At 33.5% G+C, this 23,055-nt stretch overlaps 2 protein-coding genes across 9 annotated transcripts; one reads left to right on the top strand and one right to left on the bottom strand.

The window, feature by feature from the left end:
• Positions 1-1,567: 1,567 nt before the first annotated feature.
• On the top strand, positions 1,568-20,331 carry LOC144834536 (DNA excision repair protein ERCC-6-like). Its single transcript, XM_078689373.1, has 20 exons — positions 1,568-1,600; positions 2,126-2,183; positions 3,351-3,526; positions 8,442-8,635; positions 8,875-9,000; positions 10,437-10,602; positions 11,430-11,555; positions 12,171-12,263; positions 12,526-12,680; positions 12,796-12,910; positions 13,386-13,495; positions 13,847-14,054; positions 14,389-14,551; positions 14,896-15,234; positions 15,771-15,871; positions 16,713-16,947; positions 17,185-17,279; positions 17,756-19,016; positions 19,365-19,578; positions 19,997-20,331. Exons 2-20 carry the CDS (start codon positions 2,126-2,128, stop codon positions 20,139-20,141), a joined length of 4,080 nt encoding a protein of 1,359 aa, XP_078545499.1. The 5' UTR covers positions 1,568-1,600; the 3' UTR covers positions 20,142-20,331.
• Positions 20,163-23,036, bottom strand: LOC144834543 (NIF3-like protein 1). Of its 8 annotated transcripts, none has more exons than XM_078689389.1 (6): positions 22,916-23,036; positions 22,188-22,575; positions 21,596-21,740; positions 21,345-21,483; positions 21,012-21,150; positions 20,163-20,759 (listed from the first exon to the last, which is right to left on the bottom strand). In XM_078689389.1, exons 1-6 carry the CDS (start codon positions 23,006-23,008, stop codon positions 20,491-20,493), a joined length of 1,173 nt encoding a protein of 390 aa, XP_078545515.1. In that variant the 5' UTR covers positions 23,009-23,036; the 3' UTR covers positions 20,163-20,490. The 8 variants fall into 8 exon arrangements, with proteins under 8 accessions (XP_078545515.1, XP_078545517.1, XP_078545518.1 ...); XM_078689391.1 differs by having other exon boundaries at positions 22,751-22,990; XM_078689392.1 differs by having other exon boundaries at positions 22,188-22,572; positions 22,751-22,990.
• Between the last annotated feature and the right edge of the window lie 19 nt (positions 23,037-23,055).

Raw genomic sequence — 23,055 nt, 5'->3', positions numbered from 1 at the left:
GCGTAATTACAAATGGGAACCGACGATGCCACATTGCTTTATTTATTGGGTGGGTTATGTCTTCAAATTTATGTATGCAGGCCGGGGCAAACACATTTGGAAGGGTATTTTCTTACGTTGCGTAGGTTGCGTTACGTTGCGTCGCTATAGTGGGAACCAAGCTTAAGTGATTTGACCAATCACAAGCGATGGATTATTCGAACACTCAGTCACGTTGCGCGTTGTCCTTACGTTGCGTCAACAGGAGTCGTGATAAGAATGTTTATCTACCGCAGCCGCGTAAAGATAAATTTGTTTAGAATACCTTTGTTGCTCAAATAATGGGAATTACAACAAAACAGTTTCAAAATGTATTTTTCGGTCTCATTTTGGTTAATATATTTTTTTTTTAGTTTTCAGCGATTTAAGTTTACAAAATACCTTTGTTGTTCAAATAATGGTAATTGCAAAACTTATTTTAAAATGTATTTTGGTCTCAGTTTTGAGTGATTTAAGCGTAATTAGGCCTAAGAAGTATTTCTCACATTTTCTGCTCTGTCTACACTACCAAACTAGTTTGACAAAATATGTGTGATGTGCCCAAACATGGTAGGCCTAGTGATACTGCTCAAATATGGTAGTGATATGACATCATTACCATATATGGGCACATCACATTTTTGTTGTCACATAAAGTTTGATAGCGTAGAAAGACAGAGCTTAAGAAATGTATAGGAGTTTTCAGTGGAATTGAAGAGCTTACTAGCTGCACCAAAGTGATCTAAATTTAAACATAGTATTTTAGGCAATTGTAAATGTATTGAACCTAAGATGATTAGACACGTTTACCTTACAGGCCCACCTTGCATTTCCCGTATTCTGGTATCAAACAAGTTGAACAACTTACCTGAAGAATACTTTTTTAAACTATATAGGCCTAGTAGGCCCCTATTCGTTAAATTTCCCTTGTGACGTAACCCGCAATTAGCCTCGTCGTACAGTAATTGTTAAGTAATGATTCTCGCCACTTCACATTTGACAACTAATCTTTAATGTGTATTCACCTATCCGATGACAATCATTCAAAACAAATTATTGGTTATTCTTTAATATGTAAATAACTTAAATTACATGCGTCGCAGTACGTTAAATTTGGCGGAGTTAATGTAAATATAGGAATAATTGTATGGTCACATTTATAATTTCCATTTCGCGTGATAAGCAATTGGTAGGTTAAAAAGTTAATTGCACTGGAAATATCCTGGAGGCAAAGATCAATATCGTGTCTTTATAATGGATTATATCCAATGTCGAATGACATGCTTTTCTTTAGGTTAATTCCTCTCCATGCTTTAGTAATGTTATTAGTAGCGTTCTTCTGTGATGTAATACATTATAGAAAACATGAACTATAACTAATATAAACGACAAGATTGAATTTGAAAAACTAATACCGTTTGGAGCTGGTGATTTTGCCAAATAAAAGAATAATATCAAAGATACGCTATCTTTGATATTATTCTTTGGTTGCATGCTCGATAAAATTAAACACTAAAGAGGGCGGTATGGTATTTATCATGGTGGGAAATTTGAAACGGTTGTTGAAAATAAAATATTTTTGGTAAAAGTTTTTCGATTTCTTTACTAAAACAATTTAAAAGGTAGAGAAATTTTGAAATAGGGGATATAACTATATACTAAATGAGTTATTCTAATAAACTGTAGTACTCTTGATTTTGAAGAAACGGCCAGGCATTATTACTACTCTAGCCTAACTCTAGGCCTAGGTCTAGTAAGGAGGATGGAGGATAGTATAGGCCTACTAGGTAGGCTAGTAGTACTAGCCTAGTAGTAGGCGCGGCAGGGCTAGCCTAGGCTAGTTAGAGACAACAAGAGCGGCAAGTTTTTAGGCTCATGGATGGATGAACTAACTGAAATATAGGATAGGCCTCCTCTCTACCTAACTCAATTAATATTATAATAGGCCTAGTAGATGCTACGGAACTTGTTGCAGACCAGTCAAGTGTAAAAAACAAAAATAACATTCCTGAACTGACTGTACGGAGGGTTGTTGTATGAAAAAAAAAGTCTGTAAAATGTTCTTAAAAGATCAACTGTTTTGTAATTTTTTTTTCTTATTTTATAGATGGATCTAATTGAGGAAACAGGCAAGTTGTCGCTGACGCACATGGAACCACTAAATGGTATGTTTAAATCTGGATTGATCTAAAGCACTGTCTAAATTTTATTTCACCATTTTTAGGTCCTGGATGATTAGGATGACTTATTCAAAATATGAAATAAAATGGTGACATTTTATGAACTCTCGGCATCAATTAAAGTTAGCTGACTACCATACAGATATTGACTGCTTAGAGGTTAAATATAAGATTTGACATCCCCGAGGGAATGATATTTTGTTTGAGGAAATATATTTTTTGAGAACATAATATCATTCCCAAGGGGTTGTCAAATCTTATATTTTACCAATATAAAAGGCGATATCTGTTATATTACATATCCAACAACAAGTTGAATATCTACTGCTGGGTCGGGTGTAGCTAGGCCTCCTTTGTGATAAGCCTGCCTAGTTAAGTTCGGCAGGGCTACTGTAGCCTACTAAAATAGGCTAGGCTATAGATAACTTTTGTTTATTTATCGCCAAACGCGAGTGTTGCGAAGAATAATATACAGATAATATATAATAATGATAATAAGTCGTTTAAATTAACAGAAGAATTTCCATCAATAAGCCTACATTAGGTAGGCCAAATAAATAATAATTTATCTTCTTCGAGGAGCCGAAGCACCGAATGTTGAACGCGCCGCGCGTACCAGGCTACTGCCAATTAACCAATCACAAACGGTCTTTCATCACATCTAGTATAATAATAACAAATGAGGGCACTATGTATGCATAGTTTAAATAGTTTAGTTGATTAATTTCTTCAAGCAAGTTTCGTGGCGCAACGGATAAAACGTTGTCTTGTGATGGTGTGACAATTCATAGCGAGTTCAAGTCCCAGTAGATGACTTTTGTTTAGCCAATGCGAGTATTGCCACACGAAAATTACACAGTCAATATCATCGTACTCGAGAATTTGCTGGCTTTATATGTTTAATGACAGGGACACGATAATTACGAGAAAATTACTCGGTCAATATCATCGTACTCGAGGATATATACGATTTACGATCCTCGCAGCGGTAGTCATGTGATGCAGTTTCAACCAATCACTATCACATATTTACATAGGCTACGTAATATACAGTATTTTCCTGGTGATTATGTTAAGACTGACACACTGGGCTTAATGGACCCCATGTTCATTTCACTACCTGTGCTCAGCATTTATCTTATTTTGAAACAGATCTGACAAATGTGAAACAAGTGAATGATGACTCTGAAATAACTTACAAGAAGCTGATGTCAAAGGCAAAAAGGCAGGCCGCGGAGGGACATCCAAGGCAGGCACTGGATACCCTCCAACAAGCGGTAAAAATAGATAGAAATGACAAGATTCTTACAAAAATTAGAAAGTTAGAGGTTAGTAATGTTGTATTAGGTTGTTGTATTTGTTTTTTTAATTGTATGTATAATAATAATAATAATATCCTGGATTTATATAGCGCCTAATGTTGTGAAACCTCTAAGCGCTGAACATTATTACTCCAGTCATTATTTCCCAATCAAACACGTAGGGAAACATACTCCCATAATGCAGCTAGTAATCAGCGCAAAGTTGTGTCTTGATCTAACCGGGTTCCCATTTATACACCTGGGTGGAGAGAGGCAAACGTAAAGTATCTTGCCTAAGGATACAAGCAACGCGGCGAGAGTTGGATTCGAACCTCGATCTCACGATCAGTAGTCGAACGCCCTTATTTTTTTCTTTAGGCACATGTGGTCAAGGATTACCTACAGTAAATGAATCGTTGTCCTATCAGATAGGTGGTGATCCCCCTCATACAAGGGCTATTTTGTGAACCAGTTCACCGAGTTAACTCCCTACTCGTCTCAAATGATGAACTGGGTTCTTTAAAGTGCACACGTGTTATAACTGTGTATATGAGACCTACAGCTTATAGTCTTTATCAGAGAAGACTTGTTTTACCACCATGTCAACCTCACTTTACAGTATATCCACATGGCTTTCAAACCACTTAAAGATGTATTGTCCCCCAAAAACATAAAAAATAAAGATGAATTAAATCAGACTTTGAATAGGTTATTTTGTAGTTTTAATAAAGTCAATCACTTCCGTAAAAAAAAAACCGAAAAAAATAATGTTTTCACTTATAAAATAACATGATAATGGTTAAATTCAACCAAAAATCCATTGGCTGGCAGCCAATTTGACCATTTTTTGCTTTAAATTCCAGTTTTTTCAGGTAAATAAATTTTTTTTCGGTCCAACTTTTGGTTGAAGTCAATAACTATTATGTGACATTAAAATGGCATATTCAACAAAAAAAATTTAAAAAAAATATTTTTTAGGGGGACAATACATCTTTAATGGTTTACACATTTATTGGTATCAGTATCATAGTTTTTTAATGTGTGCCAAATTATTAGGGAAATAATTTTTTTTTATCTTCCTTTCATGCTTTTCATATATATTCATATATGATGCAATAATATCAAAGCAAGATGAGTTTAGTAGTCACAGGAAAAGATAACACTTTCTGGATTGATATAAATAATATTAAATAACTTTATTTATACACAACACTCTTGCAGTAACTTGTTTTCAATAAGGCCTGTTCAAACAAAAACAAATAGAAACTAGATTTAATTCGTCACTATGACGAATTATAGGTTATATGCATTGATTAAAATAAAGATAATTGATTTGTAAAAGATATATTGATTGATTGATTTTCTCAGAATCTTTAATTATTTATAATATATGCTAGGATCTTGCTAACGCAAATACAATAGCCGGTATCGCAATCCGATCAAAGATCCCTCTGCGTATAATGTCATAAACCACATTTGTTACATAATAATAAAGACATAAGTTTCTTTTTATCTAGATTTCATTATAAATCATGTGTATAATCTATACACTAAGAAATAAAATTGAACAAACAATACAAATAATAAAAAAAAAATCTTATTTCGTTTCATTACCCAAGGTGAGGCTCGATCTCGGTACCTTGAATGCTATAGACACGAGCACAGACCACCGAGCCATACGCAACTTACTAAAACATGGAGAATGATTCCTCCGTGTATTTACTATTCAGTAGCCAGTTTGGTGCAGATAGATTATTACATACCGCAATGAATTATATTTTATTACTATGATGACATCTTTAAAAATTAAAAAAAAATGATGCACTGTCAAACTATATACTTTTAACTTTATTATATGAAATTCTTAAGAAAGAAAGTTAATGTTAAGTTTGTTATTTCGGCCTAAGAAAATGTCAAAATTTGTTTGATTGTCGAAATTAATTTTTTTTAATTCAATATGCAATTAATGATGACTTAATCAACTTTTGTTCTCTTAATTTGATAAAAAGTCAAACATATGATACATACACTTCAAGAAAATGAAATAAAAAATAGGTGTTCCCCAGCACTCTGACGATATATATTAATTTAAAAATTTAGCATATTTTCACTATTTTGTTAACTTATACGTGCGTAGCCTGTCACTTTTGACGTGCTTGTATAACGCAAATTCGAGTTGAAAAGTGAATCAAATATGATGATATTATTAAAGAAAGGTTGTAAAACAGAAATCGGGCAAAAAGAGTGCGCATTAACGTTTAACTTTAAATTCTGCGCACTCGTGGCAATTTTTTAAACGCTTAAAATTGCCTGAAACGTACTCTAATTTCATCGAAAATAAATTTTGACAATTTTAAAACTTTTAAGCGCGCGTACGCATGCGTTATATGCGCTACGCACGTAATTATATTGCCGTATGATGAAATATGACCTGAAATTTATGAGTACCACATTTTGTTTAAAAGTGATTCATGCTTGTGAAGATATGATTACAAACGTGATTTCATTAAATCGCGCGTAGACCGCGTAATTTATGATTGCGCACCGTGAAAACATGACCACATCGATTCCTGGCCATAAGGAATATACTCTGAAAAATTGACTTAGCTAGATGAAACTGATGCCAAGATAATTCACGGACAAAATAGTGCTAAGGAAAGAATAAATAAATAAATAAATAAACTAGATTTGAACTCGTCACTTTGACGAGTTCGGGTTATCCGCGCAAACGCAACATGCACATACTTAACTATATAAACCTCGACAATTATTATGCCATCCTATGACATGAAATAAATATGTTTACAATACTCCTAAATTGTACCTATTATGTTGCATACAGCATATTACAGTATTTACAGAATAAACTGTATATGTTATATACAGTGTAGCATAGACGAAATTACGAGACCCATCTTTTAAATCCAATTATTAACACGATGAAGTCATCAAATTGACATTTAGATAACGATTTTAGAAGATAATTATCTAAATAATTACATTAATACAAATTTGAAGAATTTTGGGCACGTAAAAGTGAGATGCGCTCTCGTTTAAACGCAATGAACTTTTACGCAAGAGATGAAAATACAACTTTTTTTATTCAACTGGCCATATGATGACGTCACAACATCTGATTGGCAAAATGTTCACATGAATTCGTATTTACAATCCAATAGCTTCCAGAAAACGTTTTATTCATGATTATCACTTTTTATTCTGACGAGCTATAACAGATTGAAATTTACTGTAAAGATGAAATAAGGTGACCCACGTTATTTACATTTTTAGACACGATGACGTCATAAAAATTACAATATTTTTAACTAATGGGAAAGATAGTTTATTGACCTAGACAGTATTAAAATATCTGAGGAAATGGAATACGTATAAGCGAGATGCGCTCTATTTAATGTGATGAGCAATAACTAAAGAGTCAAAAATCCTATATTTTACATTCGTGTGGCCATACGATGACGTCATAACATCCGAGGGGTAAAGATTCTGCATGAATTCATATCTTCAACATATCTGCATACATATTAAATTAAAAAAATTGGGGGTCATGGATGATCCTGAGGAGCTATAATAGATTCAAAATAGGCATAATTTTGACAATATTGTGTAACTTTTTTAACTAAAACGCGAGCAAATGGTATAAATCATCGTGTTCGTATGACGTCATTTTAATTTGAAATGATGTCAATCTTTTTTAAAATGACTAGGAAAGGCTGGAAAATTACAATTCAAAAGAAAAACACATGATTTTCATGCTCCGCGCGCACCTTACGCGTACATTTTTTCGCGCGCGTGGGAATTTTTGACATGCTCAAAATGTTATGATCAGCGTAGAAAGTTGATTAGAAATTAATTTTGCGCATTTTGAAATTTTAAATGCGCGTGCACGCGTAACTTCTTGTGAAACATGCAATTTTTAATCCATTGAAAGTTGACCCATGATATGAAATATAATTTTATTAAGTTTCATGAAAAAATATTTGTTGGTTCTAAAGTTATGATCAGTTATAGAAATTCATAAAATCGCGCGTAACTTACGCAACGCGGATCTGACATCATCAAAAAGCTTGGCTGCACATCTACACTTCAATGTCAATCTTTTTACCAAGTTATACAAAGTTATGTTCACAAGCAATAGGGGATATGCTGTAGACAAAAATCCGGGAAAGAAAGAAGAATAACAAAGAAGATGAAAAAAAAAGATATTTACAATCACATAGGTTATCCGCAACTAAGTTGCGGATAACCAATAAAGATCCTGACAGAATCAAGAGGTTATATGCATATCATGCATATAACCTAATAAGTAGGTTATTGTTACAGAGAAGAAAACCAAAATAATCCTTAGTAATTCAATATTATATTTAATTATTTGTATTTTTTGTTCAGGTTATTTTTAATATCTTTTATAGAATTTTTTTGCAGATAATTTCTTGCGTTATAAATATAAATTGAACTAAAATAACCTTCAAACAGTTGGAGATTCATATTAAAATGACTTTATTGTTATTTTTACAATTTATTTTTCATTATAAATGTGAAATTGTAAAACTGAATCAATATACAGTAAACCTTTTTTTATTGCGACTTTTTTTTATTATGTACGTGACATTACAATGCATTTTGTTACTGAATGTACAGCATAATAATCTGATATTGTTAATGTCTATTTCTTCAAATCATGTTGTTGCTTAGCAGTGTAAATAAAGTCATTAAATTGTGAAAAATAAAAATTACATTAATAGACGACATAACAAAGAATGTAATATCAAGCCTAATTATGATATCTATAATAAAATAATAATTGTTGTACGATACACAGTTTGCTACGAATAATATGAAACTCAATACATGTCGATTATTGTCAATTGAGTACTGTTTCTTAATTGTTTTGTTTAATCAAATTTATTCATTTTTTTACTAGGCATTTATTAAAGAGTACGGCCAAAGTTCTGACGAGGAGGAGGAAGAAGACGATGCAATGATGCATGTTGGGAAGGGTTTTTATCTTCATAGAGATCTGTATTTGAAGTTGTATCCACATCAGAAGGAAGGTGTTCTATGGTTTTGGCGTCTTCACAGAAAAAACAAGGGAGGAATTTTAGGGGATGATATGGGGTAATTTTTAAATAGGATTTTCCTTTTGATGATCCAACGATAAAATGAATAAAACAAAAAAATTAATTTTTTTAACTCTTGCTGTTTGATCAACCAAACTTACTGGTCTTTCACACAGAAAATCACATTGAATCGAATTTTTAAGTCTAAAGTTCTGTCTTAATACGATGATGTCATATCACTACCATTTTTGTCAAACTAGTTTGATAGTGTAAACAGAGCTTTATCTTTTGCTACAGACTTGGTAAGACCATTCAAGTGGTTTCATTTTTAAGTGGACTCTTTGACGCCGATGAGGTAAAGTCCGTCATGATTATTCTGCCAGTTGCATTGATTATTAACTGGGAGAGAGAGTTTGAAAAATGGTAAGTCCAAAATAAAGGATTGGTTAAACAAGTATTATTAAAAATAATTAAATTAAAATTATATAAAAACTTACTGCGATTATAATTCACTAGAAACCATCACAAGAGACCATGTCAAAATTATTCTACTGCAGTAGTTATATTTTTTTACTGTAATGATATTGAATTTAGTTTGTTTTAATGTAAAAGTTTAAAAGGCCGTCACTGTGTATGATCACCCAACAAAACACCTTGCTATTCAATTGCATAAACTGGTTGAGTAAACAAAATGTTACTGCAGGAGCTGTTATCTCACTGTTCCCTAACTTTCGACCGTAACTTTGTATAAGAAAGATCAGACTCGATTGTTTAAAGATGTATTGTCCCCCAAAAACATGAAAAATGAAGATTAATTAAATCAGACTTCCGTAGCAAAAAAAATGAAAACAAATAATGTTTTCACTTATAAAATGACAAAATTTAAAGAGCATTTATTTGTAAGTAATTACTTTCTTAATGTTAATATTGGTGTTCACTCTTTTGTACGATTTGGATTTTACAAATTTTAAAATTCTAATTTGTTTTAATACTGTAATTTAATATTGATGTAGATGTGTAAATTAAGATTTTCAGTTTTTGGTTAAATCCTTATTAATAATTTAATTAATATCTTTAGTATTAAGTGTCATTGTCATTGTCAAGTTAAACTCTTGTTGTTAATTGTTTAATTGCTAAATAGTGTATAATGTCTTACGGCCTTGTCGAAAAACACCATTGAGGTGAACAAGTGTTACCGTGATTAAATAAAGTTTTTATTATTATTATTATTATTATATAAAATAAATGGTTAAATTTCACCAAAAACCATTGGCTGGCAGCCAATTTGACCATTTTTTTGCTTTAAATTACAGTTTTTTTAGGTAAATACATTTTTTTTCGATCCAATTTTTGGTCAAAGTGGATAACTATTATGTTACATTAAAATGGAATATTCAACAAAAATGTTTTTAAGAATTATTTTTTCAGGGGACAATACATCTTTAAGGTTTATTATTATTTAGTTACCCTATCTGGGAATACCGGGTGCTGTATATGGAGCTGGGGTCACATTAGGCATTTGAAATCAGCTGATTCCTATGGCAGCCCGTCCATCTATTATCTGCCTCAGACATATTGGCTTATGCCTCTCCTCTGGTTAAGGTTGGCACTGGACGAGAGAAGCCCTTGGTCAATGTTGGGACCAGCCAAATGTGCTTTAAACAGTCCTGGCTTAGTCATCATTCAGATGAATGTAAGACTAATTGACAAGTCGGCCATATATCTGCAGTAGTACCAGTGAAATTTCTTCTGCTTGTCTCCTAATTCTTTTGCATTGAACTGCATGATTTGTGAAATAAAAGACAACCCTTCCTGTATTTTTGTATCAAGGAATATTAAACACTTTAATTATCATACAGGGCACCTGGAATTAGAGTTGAATCATTTTATACGGATAGCAAACATCAACGACAGAGGGCGCTTGAAAAGGTTCAGAGACGTGGTGGTGTCCTACTCATTAGCTATGGACTGGTGGTGACAAACTGTGATAAACTGAAAACAAAAGATGGCTATTCATTTACCTGGGTAAAATACATTATATATAGTTTTATGCTATTAACACATTAAATATTTGAGTATATTTTGCAATACATCTACATAGGCCAATTATAATGTGGGGCATGTGTACTTTATAAATGTACTTCCAAAATGAATGTTGAACCTTGTTCATACTACAGTAAGCACACAAGATGTCATCAATATTAGTGATTTCAAATCAACTAATGGGTTTGTTCTGAATAGAGAAATATTGAATGTTCATCATTCATAATATTGATTACAAAGTTAAATTTGAAAAGCTCTGGACATTTAGTGTATGAATTGATTTATTTAATGTTCCATCATTCATAAAATTGATTACGAAGTTAAATTTGAATAGCTCTGGTCATTTAGTGTATGAATTGATTTATTTAACATGTTTACATTCGTCTACTAAAAGACAAATTATTGATTTGGTGCATTTAATACATATACAGTACATATAATAAGTACAATTACTATACAATATTATCAAATCGGTGCCAGTATTCACTAACATGAGATATTTCCTTTAAAATCTAAGAATCAGAATTCTGTATTGAAAATAGTGAAAATCGTAGTGGAGCTGTAGCTTGGTGGTTAAACATGCTTGCCTTCCAATCCCAGGGTTCAATCCTGACCTAGTGCTAGGGTTGTAACTCACAGCTTTTTCAACTCCACTTCCTACAGTAAGCCTCAAATAAGACTTAGTTTATAAGCACGATAAATTATAAAATAGTTTATCCATCCTGTAATTGGCGAGTTGCTCGCAGTTGGATGCGCATGAAATAAAACAATGAAGAATATCCTTAAATGGTTTCAATGTTATGTTTCAGGACTATGTGATACTGGACGAGGGACACAAGATTAAGAATCCTACAAAGACCACAAAGGCAGTTCATGCTATCGCTGCCCAGCATCGCTTCATCCTCTCGGGTACACCAGTACAGAACAATTTAAAGGTAGGCCTAAAGCCTGGTTTCCATAAAATCGCTACACCGTGTCGCCGACTGCTGTCGCCGACAGAGCGTAGCGATTCTATGGAAACGCTAGAATTTATCGGGGATCTAGTACGCGAGCGCAAAATATTCTTTGGTACACGTGTATACGATTCATCGCCTCGGCAAAGTTGAACCTGGTTGAACTTTGCCGATTTGTCTGCGATGAATCGGGTAGACCTCCCCGATGCGCGTCGGCGACATCTGCGCGTGTAGCGATTTCAATGGAAACGTGGAACCGATTTTATGGAAACCAGGCTTTAGTGTCACGTAATGTTTGGATGTTCCGTAATAAACTGGTTAACAGCAGGAGCTGAAAGTCAATCAAAAATCTTGGATAACCCCTACTCTTTCCAAAAGATCATTTGCTTCCTTGAGTCCCTCTCTTCCCACCAGAACTGATGGAAGAGAGACTTAGCCACTCAGAAAATTGATTTTAATACCAAATAAAAAATATGACACATAAAATACTGTAGTATCTTAGAAAATTTTTAATATTTTAAAAAAATCCAAATTTTATCTATATTAATTCTCTATTTAATTGTACGATTATTTCATAATGATTTATTATTTTCATAGGAGCTATGGTCACTCTTTGATTTTGTCTGTCAAGGAACATTGCTTGGCACTAGACAGACATTTTGTTCAATGTATGAAAACCCAATCACAAGGGTAAGTGTATGATATTTTGTGTAGGATATATTTCTAAAGCTCTGTCTACACTATCAAACTTTATGTGACAAAAAAATGTGATGTGCCCATATATGGACATGATGATGTCATATTACTACCATTTTTGGGCATATCACTCCCATATTTGGGCACATCACACTAGTTTGAAAGTGTAGACGGAGCTTTAGTTAATACAAGTCAAACTAAACTTAACTACATTTATACATAATTTATATTTTAATAATATATATTTTAATATTAGGCAAGAGAAAAGTGTGGTACTGCAAGCGAGAAGCTTCTCGGTAATGAAATGGCGGAAAGTTTACGAAGACTGATAGCACCCCACTTTCTTCGTAGAACCAAAGCAGATGTTAAAAAGCAAGCACTTAAAAATGATTACACAGATAAACCAGACAGGTAGTGACTATTTAATTCATTCAATTTGAATACATAACATAGTTAAGTATCAACCATGCTATAAAAACATTTTTAATGTTAAATTGAAAAACCATGTTAAATTTTCTCTTCCCAGAGGTGCAGAGATGCCAACACTAACTCGCAAAAATGATCTGATAGTGTGGATGCATTTGTCACAGACACAAATCCAAATTTATCAAGAATTTGTTAGTCTAGATCGTGTCAAAGAGGTAAGTCATGTTGGATCAATCCTTTAGCTTGAAAGCATTACTAAACCCTTGAAGTACCCTTATAATAAAACAAATCTCCTATCTAAGTGAATACAATTTATGGGAAATACTTAAATATTTATTGAGTTAAGTGAAATACTTAATATTTAAGGGAAATATCTCACTTAAAGCGTGGTTCCCACTAGGACGTAACGCAACGCAAGTGAATTGACCAATCACAAGCGATGGCTTATTCGCTTGTGATTGCTAACTGTCTATAACTTCGATTGTCATTGGTTAAAACGCTTGCGTTGCGTTTACGTCCTTGCGTTACGTTCTAGTGAGAACCAAGCCTAAGTGTGATTGGTGAATACAGCCACTGCTTCTTAACTTTTTTTAATGGCAATAGTTTTGTAGCTGTATGTGAACTGAACTCTAATTATTGATGATTTGTTGAAGAAAAACGAATTTTAATTCGCGTTGTTCTTCTTTTCAGTTATTGATGACCACAAGATCTCCATTGGTTGAATTGACAATTTTGAAGAAGATTTGTGATCACCCTCGACTATTGTCCACTATGGCTTGCCAACAGCTGGGTCTGGAAGAGTATGTTGACAGTAGAATTGTTTATGTTGTTCAGAAAATTGACTTGATATTGGCAACTGGGACACATTTGACATAAAAAACATCAAACAAATCATGTAGTCATTGTAAAACCTTTAAAAGAAGCCCACCTAAGAGTCCTAAAAAATGGCCTTCTTTTCAAGATTACGTTTGCAAACTAAGGAGGGGGCCTTCTTTTAAAGATCTGGTTTCTTTTCAAGATGGGCTTCTTTTCGAGAGAGCTCTTTTCGGAAAAAATGATATTTAAGGCTTAGCAAAATTGATTTAGTTGACAAAAATAGCTTGTTTTGCTCTTAAAAGTCTTCAAAAATGTCTTTTTTCTTTTACAACCAGATTCTTGGAAGTAGATGAGTCCCGCCAGAAAGAATGCGCTGCCAACCTTGCCAATCATATCCCTGACAATGTGCTTCTAGAAGAGTCTGGTAAACTCCAATTCCTTATGGGCCTCTTGGAGAAACTCCGCAGTGAAGGTCACAGAACTCTGGTGTTTAGTCAGTCGCGCAAAATGTTGGATATTATACAAAAGTTGTTGTGGAGTAGGGTAAGGCCTTTAAACAATGAACCTTTATTTCTTGTATTTTTACCCACTGTTTTTGCCCTCTGATGTAATAATATTTATGATATTGAAAAATACAGTTTTCTATATTTAGAAAGTGACTATCGGCATTGTCAACAGTGCATGTAATTGTTTATTATTCTCTATTGGAATTATTGACAGTACCTTGTTTTCTATCGGCATGGTGTGCAAAGTTCGCAGAAAAATAACAATAGATGCAGCAAATAGGAAAAAAATTTGACGCACAGGCATTAGTCATTAGTCATTATATTACATGCACAGTGCAGATAGCCTCATAGCATATTTTTATTAACTATAGGATATTAAATTTCTACGTCTTGATGGTACAATAAGGAAACTAGAAGAACGTGAAAAGCTCATCAAATCTTTTCAAGAAAACGATGTATACTCTGTGTTCCTTCTTACGACACAAGTTGGAGGTGTGGGCTTGACACTAACAGCCGCTGACAGAGTGGTTGTTTGTAAGTAACAAAAACAACATGTGGTTACTGGTTATAGAGTAGTGCAGCTGTAGCTTGGTTTTTAACATGCTTGCCTTCCAATTCCAAGGGTTTGAGTTCAATCCTTACCTAGTGCCAGGCTTCAATCCTTACCTAGTGCCAGGGTTGTAACTCACAACTCTTTCAACTCCACTCCCTAAGCCTCAAATGTGACTTAGTTTAAAAGCATGATAAATTATCAAATAGTTTATCCATCCTGTAAATGGTGAGTTACTCGCTGTTGGATGCGTTGACGAGTATGGCCCTTGACCTAGTTCAGTCACTTGTTTACATTCTGTTTTTTCACCCATAATGCATTGTTATAGTTGATCCGCACTGGAACCCGGCGACTGATAACCAAGCCGTAGATCGAGTCTATCGTATTGGTCAGACTCGCTCCGTTGTAATTTATCGTCTTATAACCTGCGGAAGTGTCGAGGAAAAGATATATCGACGACAAGTTTTCAAAGATTCGATAACACGGCAAACAACTGGTGACACAAAGAACCCATACAGATACTTTACAAGACAGGAGCTGCATGAGCTCTTTGTACTGGATGATCCTAAGGTGTCCACTACGCAACAACAACTGGAGGAACTCCACACTGGACATCGAGTTACTGACCCTGACTTGGATGACCACATTGCTTATTTGTATTCACTTGGTAGGAACTTTACACATGTTATTTAGCCTGGGAAATTCATTTGGTTGTGGTGGTATACATATTCATAAAATATGTTTAAAAAGAACACAAAAATACAAGAAGCACAACAATCGTTACAAAAATCTAAAATATGTTAAAATAAACTAGTGAGAAACAAAATAGCACACCAATAAAATTCATAGAGAAGCCTAAAAATGTTATTAAAAAATACATAAGGTTCATATTGCACAGCATCTTCTTAGAGTACCATTGTAGGATCCAACTGCAGTAGGAATAAATGATTTATTATAGTGCTCAGTATTTATTTATTTATTTATCTCCGAGTGAAAATGGATCAACTAAAAAAGTTATTAAACAATAGCTACAAAATGGTATTAATTTAATATCTATTTGTTTTTATATTTTTTCTACTCATTGTATTAATTGACAAGATAGCATCAAATACATGTGAGAATAAAATATACATTTGAATCGATATTTGCCAACACTAAGTTTAGCATTTAGCCAAATCATCAACTAAAACTTGTGTTTTTTAGGTATTTTTGGCTTAAGTGACCATGACTTGATGTTTTCACAAGAGGCGGCTCAAGAATCTGCTGAAGCACATGAAAATCAAAACACATATATACATGAAACGGTGAGTAAAACATATGATCTTTTTGTCAAATAATTTAATGTAATTATTTTTATTTTACCTTTTGTTTGTTTTATTAGTTTCTCCACACATTTTAAAATAAAAGATAACAATTACAAATTGCAAATAAGAAAATTACAATAAACAAAAAAAACATCAAAAATGTGCGGATGGAGGTCAAAATGAGTTGCGGACAACTTTAAGTCGTGACCACCAGTTAAAAAGGGTTAAAAATAAAAAAATAAAAAAAATAAAAAAAATAAAAAATAATAATAATGAAGGTATACTATAGCAGTCCGGCTTACAATAAAAATACAGAAGCTTAAATTGCTAAGACAATAGTACAATTACAAGATGAACAATATGATAAGGTATTCAATTCAATTAAGCGAAGAAGAAAGGAAACAAGAACAAGAACAGGAGATTTAGCTGCCATATGCTGCGACCAAAGACTTTTTTAGGTTAGATTTGAACAAAGGTAGATTAGGAAGAGATTTTAATGAAATACTTAATAAATTCCATAGTTTTGGACCATTATAAAAAAATCGATTTTCTTCTTAAATGAAATGTATGCTTTTCAGATAAAATATTTGTTTTAGCAAATCTTGTATTGTAATTGTGAATATCAGGTTGTTGTTTAGGAAATAAAGAAATAGTATGATTTGGTAAGGAGTGATTTTTTGACAATAAAGAGATATATGAATTATACCAAATGAGCTCAAAAGCATATACAGTAGAACCTATGTGCCACACTTTGTTTGGTCCTGAAAATGTCCCCTTAATAGAATTCTACTATATTATATGATAATATGAATGTCAATATTTTCTATTTGGATTTTTGTAGGTCCAAAGAGCTCAAACCTTAGTGGCCAGTGAGTGTCAACTGACGCAACAAATCAAAGAACATTATTCTGGTCAAAACAACGAGGACGCTCAAGGAAATCAACTCTCTACTGGTCAATACCGTGACCGATTCTCTCTAATGAATCAATTGTCCAGAATGCAAGGGAAAGATGTTCCTGAGCCACCTCCTCCTAAGACTAGAGCACCACCCACTACTGTACCCAAAGACCTTCCATGTAAGTAAATACCTTACACAGCAGATTGTGAACGATTTTGACAATAAGATGCTGATAATAAGAGCATTAATGATGATCCCAGTGGAACCCCTATTAAGGGACCCAACATTGGGGAAAGGCCATATATTTCATTTTATATTGTTCCCTTAGTAGGGGTGTCGCCTGAATAGAGCTGTCCGAAACAAGTGGTTCTAGTGTATAATTTGGTATTTAAAAATAATTTTTTCTATTTTGCAGATGGTAACAATATTGACATGATCAATGTCAACTTTGATGCAAAGGAGATTTCAGAAGAAGATTTGAACAGGACAATGGAAAGCCTTACTCTAACGGTATTGTGAATATAGAAGATATTATTCCATTTATTATACTGTATTTATGACTGTATATATATATAGATCGGGCAGTTGTTTAGAATAATTGTTCCGTGCCGGATGTGTTTATATATATTAAAAGATAAAAAGTAATTCATTCATTCAATCATTCAATCTTTTATTTCGGAATCTCTGGTCCATAGAAAGTAAAATTACATATAAATTAATTAAAAATAAACAAGACTGTACTAATTACTACAACTCATCTCACGATGCCATTCCACCTGGAAAGCATACTTGACTTGTATAATGATGTTGTCTATAATCGTTCAGATTGAAAACATTTTTAAAAAATTAGTAATAATTAATAATAAAACAGTACTTAATGAATCATATGATAATGATTGACCAATCGTACCTCTAGAGTTTATTGTTAATCTGATTTTTTAACTTTCATTCTTGCACAAACAACTGATTCTTGGTTTGTATTGCAGGATCACAAAGGTCAGAACACCACACAAGAAATGATTGATGTCGATGAAGTCATTGACCTTACTGACGACTCATATATTTCTACTGAAAGTTCAAACCATCAAACCGAGTCGCCTAAATCTCAGTCGTCTTACAAGAAGGACGGATTGAAGGTACAGGCATCACCAGAGATGGAATACATCGATCTGACAGATGACAAAGAAGAAGCCAATGCTTCTATACAGAACTCTGATGAGATTATTGAAAGTGATGATTCCTTCCAGGACCCCCATATGGAGAGTACTGACGGCAATGCTTCTTTCCAAAACTCTTATGTGGAAAAAAATGAAATTAAAACTTCCATTGAAAACTCTTACATGGAGGATCTTGAAGACAATTCTTCCTTCAAGGATATAGAGAATTTTAAAAGCAAAGCTTCTATTCAGAATCTGCAACAATCTCCAGCATTAATGATATCCGCGTCGTCTTCTCATAACAGTCCAGCTGCTCCTCTTAAGTATCTTGTCGATGACAGCGATGAGGAAGGTAATGCCAGCACAACAGTTGATAACAATTCTGCATTCCAAGATGATATGAAAGTTAATGAGAGTTTTGATGATATGGAGGATTCATACCAGGACATAAAAGTTTCTGAAACGGAGACACATACTCTTCCAAAAGAGTTAAAGGAAAGCACGTCCTCACCAGAACAGAAGTCACCAGAACAAGTTTATTCACCAAATAATCATGGAGAAATGTCTGATCAATTGGAAACGACAATCGAAACTTGTGATGAAAGTTTAATGGAAATGGAAAAGGATGTTGCTACCAAGAAAGAAGAGAGTGATTTATCAGAAATGGAAGACTTAAGTGACAAAGGAGAGGAAGAAGTAGAAGAAAGAAGTGACACAGATTTAGAAGAAACTGAAAAAAGTGACACAGATTTAGAAGAAACTGAAAAAAGTGACACAGATTTCGAAGAAACTGAAAGAATAGATAATGATGTACTTGATGAAAACACTGAAGATGAAACCATAGATTTAGAGAAAGAAGAGAAAGAAATGGATGAAACTGAAATTGAAGAAGAGCAAACGGCCGATGAATCTATTTCAAAAGATGAAGAAGAAAACACTGAAGATGAAACTATAGATTTAGAGAAAGAAGAGAAAGAAATGGATGAAACTGAAATTGAAGCAGAGCAAACGGCCGATGAATCTATTTCAGAAGATGAAGAAGAAAACAGCATGGATGATTTTATTGATGATGAGGAGGAAGATGAAGAAGGTATTTCAATTTTTAATTTACTTTTTATTTAAAGCTCTGTCTACACTATCAAACTAGTTTGACAGACAAAAAAAGTGTGATGTGCCAAAATGTGGTAGTGATATACCCAAATATGGTAGTGATATGACATCATCATGTCATCATCATTTTTGATAGTGTAGACAGCTTAAAAATAAAAGCAAAATAAATAATTTGACCTGTATAACACAAGAAATATAAGCACAATTTGATTTAAGAAATATTTAAAACAAGCCATATTTATATTGATTAATTACATAATTGACTATTATAAGTAATTGTAGATTTGACTTTTTAATGTATTTTTTTTTTCATTTTTTGAAAATGTAGAATTATCAAGTAGTGAGGAAATTGAAAATGATGAGTCAAAAAATGATAAGTCCAAAAATGATGAATCAGAAAATGAGGAGGAATCCGTCTCAAGCGAAGAAGAAAGTAGAGATGAAGAAAGTGAAGAAGAAAGTGGAGATGAAGAAAGTGGAGATGAAGAAAGTGAAGATGAGGAATTTGACCCTATGTACTTACAATTGGTCAAAGAGGGCAGGTAAACAATTTAAAAAATCAGTCATACTATTTACTGGAATGGTACTGTAGCTTGGTGGTTAAACTGTAGTCCTGGGTTCAAGTCATGGCTTTATAATTTGTGGTCCTGGCCTAAACAGTCCCACAACATACGCCTTAAAAAGAAGCTTTAAGCTCTGTCTACACTATCAAACTTTATGTGACAAAAAAGTGTGATGTGCCCAAATATGGTAGTGATAAGACATCATCGTGTCCATATATGGGCACATTTTTTTGTCACATAAAGTTTGATAGTGTAAACAGGGCTTAAAGACTATTAACTGCTCATCTACAGTTGTAATGTTTATAAAAGAAAGGTGAGGTAGTAATAACCATCCTCCATCTATTGCACCCTGGTAGTGTCATATTTACTAATATTTGTTTTCATTTTTATCTTTAAGAAATCAAGAAAAAGCGGGAAAAAGCAGTAGAGCCTTGAAATGTTATTTAAAAGCATTAGATATAGACGACCAAGATAAGTCTCTGCGGAAGCATGTCTTAAAACTAATAGATACATTAAGAAAAGCAAAACAAAACCAACTGTAAAAAAAAGATGAAACTCACTAGTCTTGTATATTATTTATTTTATAAATTATCATGGCTTTGTAGATTAAATCATTTCATGTATAGTGTTAGATACAAAATTATGCTGTAGAATTATTGTATATTACATCATCAATATTGATATTTTTTCAGACAGTTTGAGTGAAAGTTTATTAAAGACTTTACAATTCTAGTTAAACTTGTTCTTGTTCAAAACATTCCAATTATACTGGTTTTTAAGTTGTAAGAAAATCAATCAACATACATGTGACATATAGTATTTAAACATAAATGAAATATTCCTCCTATCTGACATCACCCTTGTTCCCAATTCCAATACAAAGTAGTAATCTTAGACAGTAACCAGTGGATCCGCATCCACTTCAGATATCAGCACATCTACTTTCCCTTCCATAATCTTTTCCAGTTTTTGTTTCAAAATCTTTAAATACGCCCTTTCACTGTTGCTATGGTTACTAAGAATGACGCTTATTCCCTGTGAATTTATCTCTAGTAGTTCATGATGAGACATCTCACCGGTGATGTAAAGGTCGACAGGAACACCAGTCAAAACACTGGATCCTGACCCAGCACAAACTGCTACTGTCTTCACCATTGACTCTGGAAAATGGAATTTAAACTGATTATTAAAAACATTGTACTGTACACTTACATATACAAACAAAACCAAGTTACAACAATAAGATGTTTACATATCTTTTTATTTTCATGATACAACATTAGTTAGACTATGCGGCTGTCAAGTTGAAAAGTCGTTCTGTGCACATGTTAGAAACGTATTGATTGTATTATGTAGGCCTATAACCCACATCTACTTTTAGTGTCATCATCATCACTCAACCTTTGCGATACCTGAATTCTTGCCTCTTCCATAAGCAACTCCTAGGTACCCAACTCCCAGATGTTTTTTCGTATTCTTTATAATGTCTTTGAGAGCCGTTTCGGCATTTAATGTATTTATTCTTCCCATCCCTGCTCCTGGAATCACAGCCTGTAAATAGCACAAAAGTAGATACTTGCTGAAAATCAAGGCAAAATTGTTGGAACGTACCATTTATTTTATAGTCAAATATTATCATTTGTTGCACTACTTTCATATGGGCTAAGGCCAATGTAGGTTTATCCAGGTAAGTAGGCAGAAATGGACTGTTCTACTGTATAGAACAGGGGAGGAATAATACATACCTTCTCAAGTTGCGTAATATGAGTTTTTTTAGAAGCATTAATCGTGCGAATCTCGTCAACAACATTTGCAAGATTTGGTGAATCACAGGCAAAGCTGAGAGACAGTAATTCGGTAACTTGATTGTAAATCTGTACTGTTCTGTGGAATATTTAAAAATATTATTATGTTTTTTAATTTAATAAATTTATTTTATTTATAAAAATGCTGCACCCAAGACTAAGATAATTGGTATTCTTTTTTCCATACTTACTGAATGTTACATTTGCGGGCTAGATGATCTTTTAACTTTAAGGCTTCAGATTTCTTGAGTTCTGTAACTTCAATTCGATGATCTTCAGAGGTACAGTAATCTCTAGTAGTGGCATTTGCGTTCACAACATCAATAACACCATTTCCTATTTACAGTAAATAATGTACATCAATGTTTGCATTATGTTTAAGTAATTACAAGGTAGTGCCTATTTATACTCCTGTCAGACTTAAAACACTGTGCCCTGTGAAAAGACAATTGCTTTGTGGTACTGTATAACATGTTTGCCTTTCAACCTCAAGATCCAGCGTTCAATCCTGATCTAGTGCTAGGGTTGTAGCTCACAATTGTTAACCCAACTCCCTAAAGTTCTGTCTACACTATCAAACTAGTTTGACAACAAAAGTGTGATGTGCACAAATATGGTAGTGATGTGCCCAAATATGGTAGTGGTATGACACCAAGTCCATATATGGGCACATCACATAAAGTTTGATTGTGTAGACAGAACTTTGGCTTCTAATAAGAATTATTATCAATATAATAATCTGTCAACTCCTTCCCTAAACTGTTTTAAAATTCTGTTTCGTACCTGGAGCAAGGGCAAGCCAATCTGTTAGCCCATCATTCACAGTATCATAAGCCGTGTGAGGCGAGTATATTGCAATACGATTTTCAATTGCTTTTACAATGATGCGTTCTTTAAAAGTGGCCATAGTAAGACGTTTCAAAGCATTAAAAATCGGTGGATGGTATGACAGTATCATGGACGACTTCTTAACAATTGCTTCTTCCAAAACATCTTCAGTCAAGTCATTTGTTAAGAACAATTTAGTAACTGTGTGAGGTGGTGTTGGCTCCACGAGTAGCCCTACGTTGTCCCAGCTTCCAGCCAGAGAGGGTGACGCAAGCTTGTTCAGACGTCCGACACACTCTTGTAAGTTCATTGTTGTCGGTTTTGTAGTACACAGTGCTTTCTCCTTTTTAAAATTAAAACAAATAAATTAAATATTCAATTATTATTTTAATATAGAGCCTACAGACAGTAGTTTCAGAAATTATGATATAAGATTATACTTTAAAAGACAGGACCCATACTATATAAGTCAAGAAAGGCCAGTGAGGTCTTCCTGGTCCCTGTAGTCATCTAACTACCTGTAGCTAGTTGAACCATCCACATGCCTGGAGTTTATAATACCTCCAATCCATCCATGCATGCATGCCAGCAGTACTGCTGGCCTAGCTAGAATAATTTTCTGAAAGACGCTTTACTTTTCGAAAATAAAACTCTTCGTGTTTAATATATTCTTTAATTCTTACGGAGTTGCTGATCAATTTACTTCGAAGTTGATAACCAAATCTGAAATTTCTAAATAATGTCATTCCAGTCCAAAAAGTTGAGTGGACACGCATGGTGTCACACACGCTTAGAGGGTGAAAGGTCATTATCTACTAGAGCG

This window comes from Antedon bifida, chromosome 2, assembly GCF_963402885.1.
Source record: "Antedon bifida chromosome 2, ecAntBifi1.1, whole genome shotgun sequence".
NCBI lineage: Eukaryota > Metazoa > Echinodermata > Crinoidea > Comatulida > Antedonidae > Antedon > Antedon bifida.
Note: the sequence above shows the minus strand (reverse complement) of the source record. Positions and strands in the feature narration are given on the sequence as shown.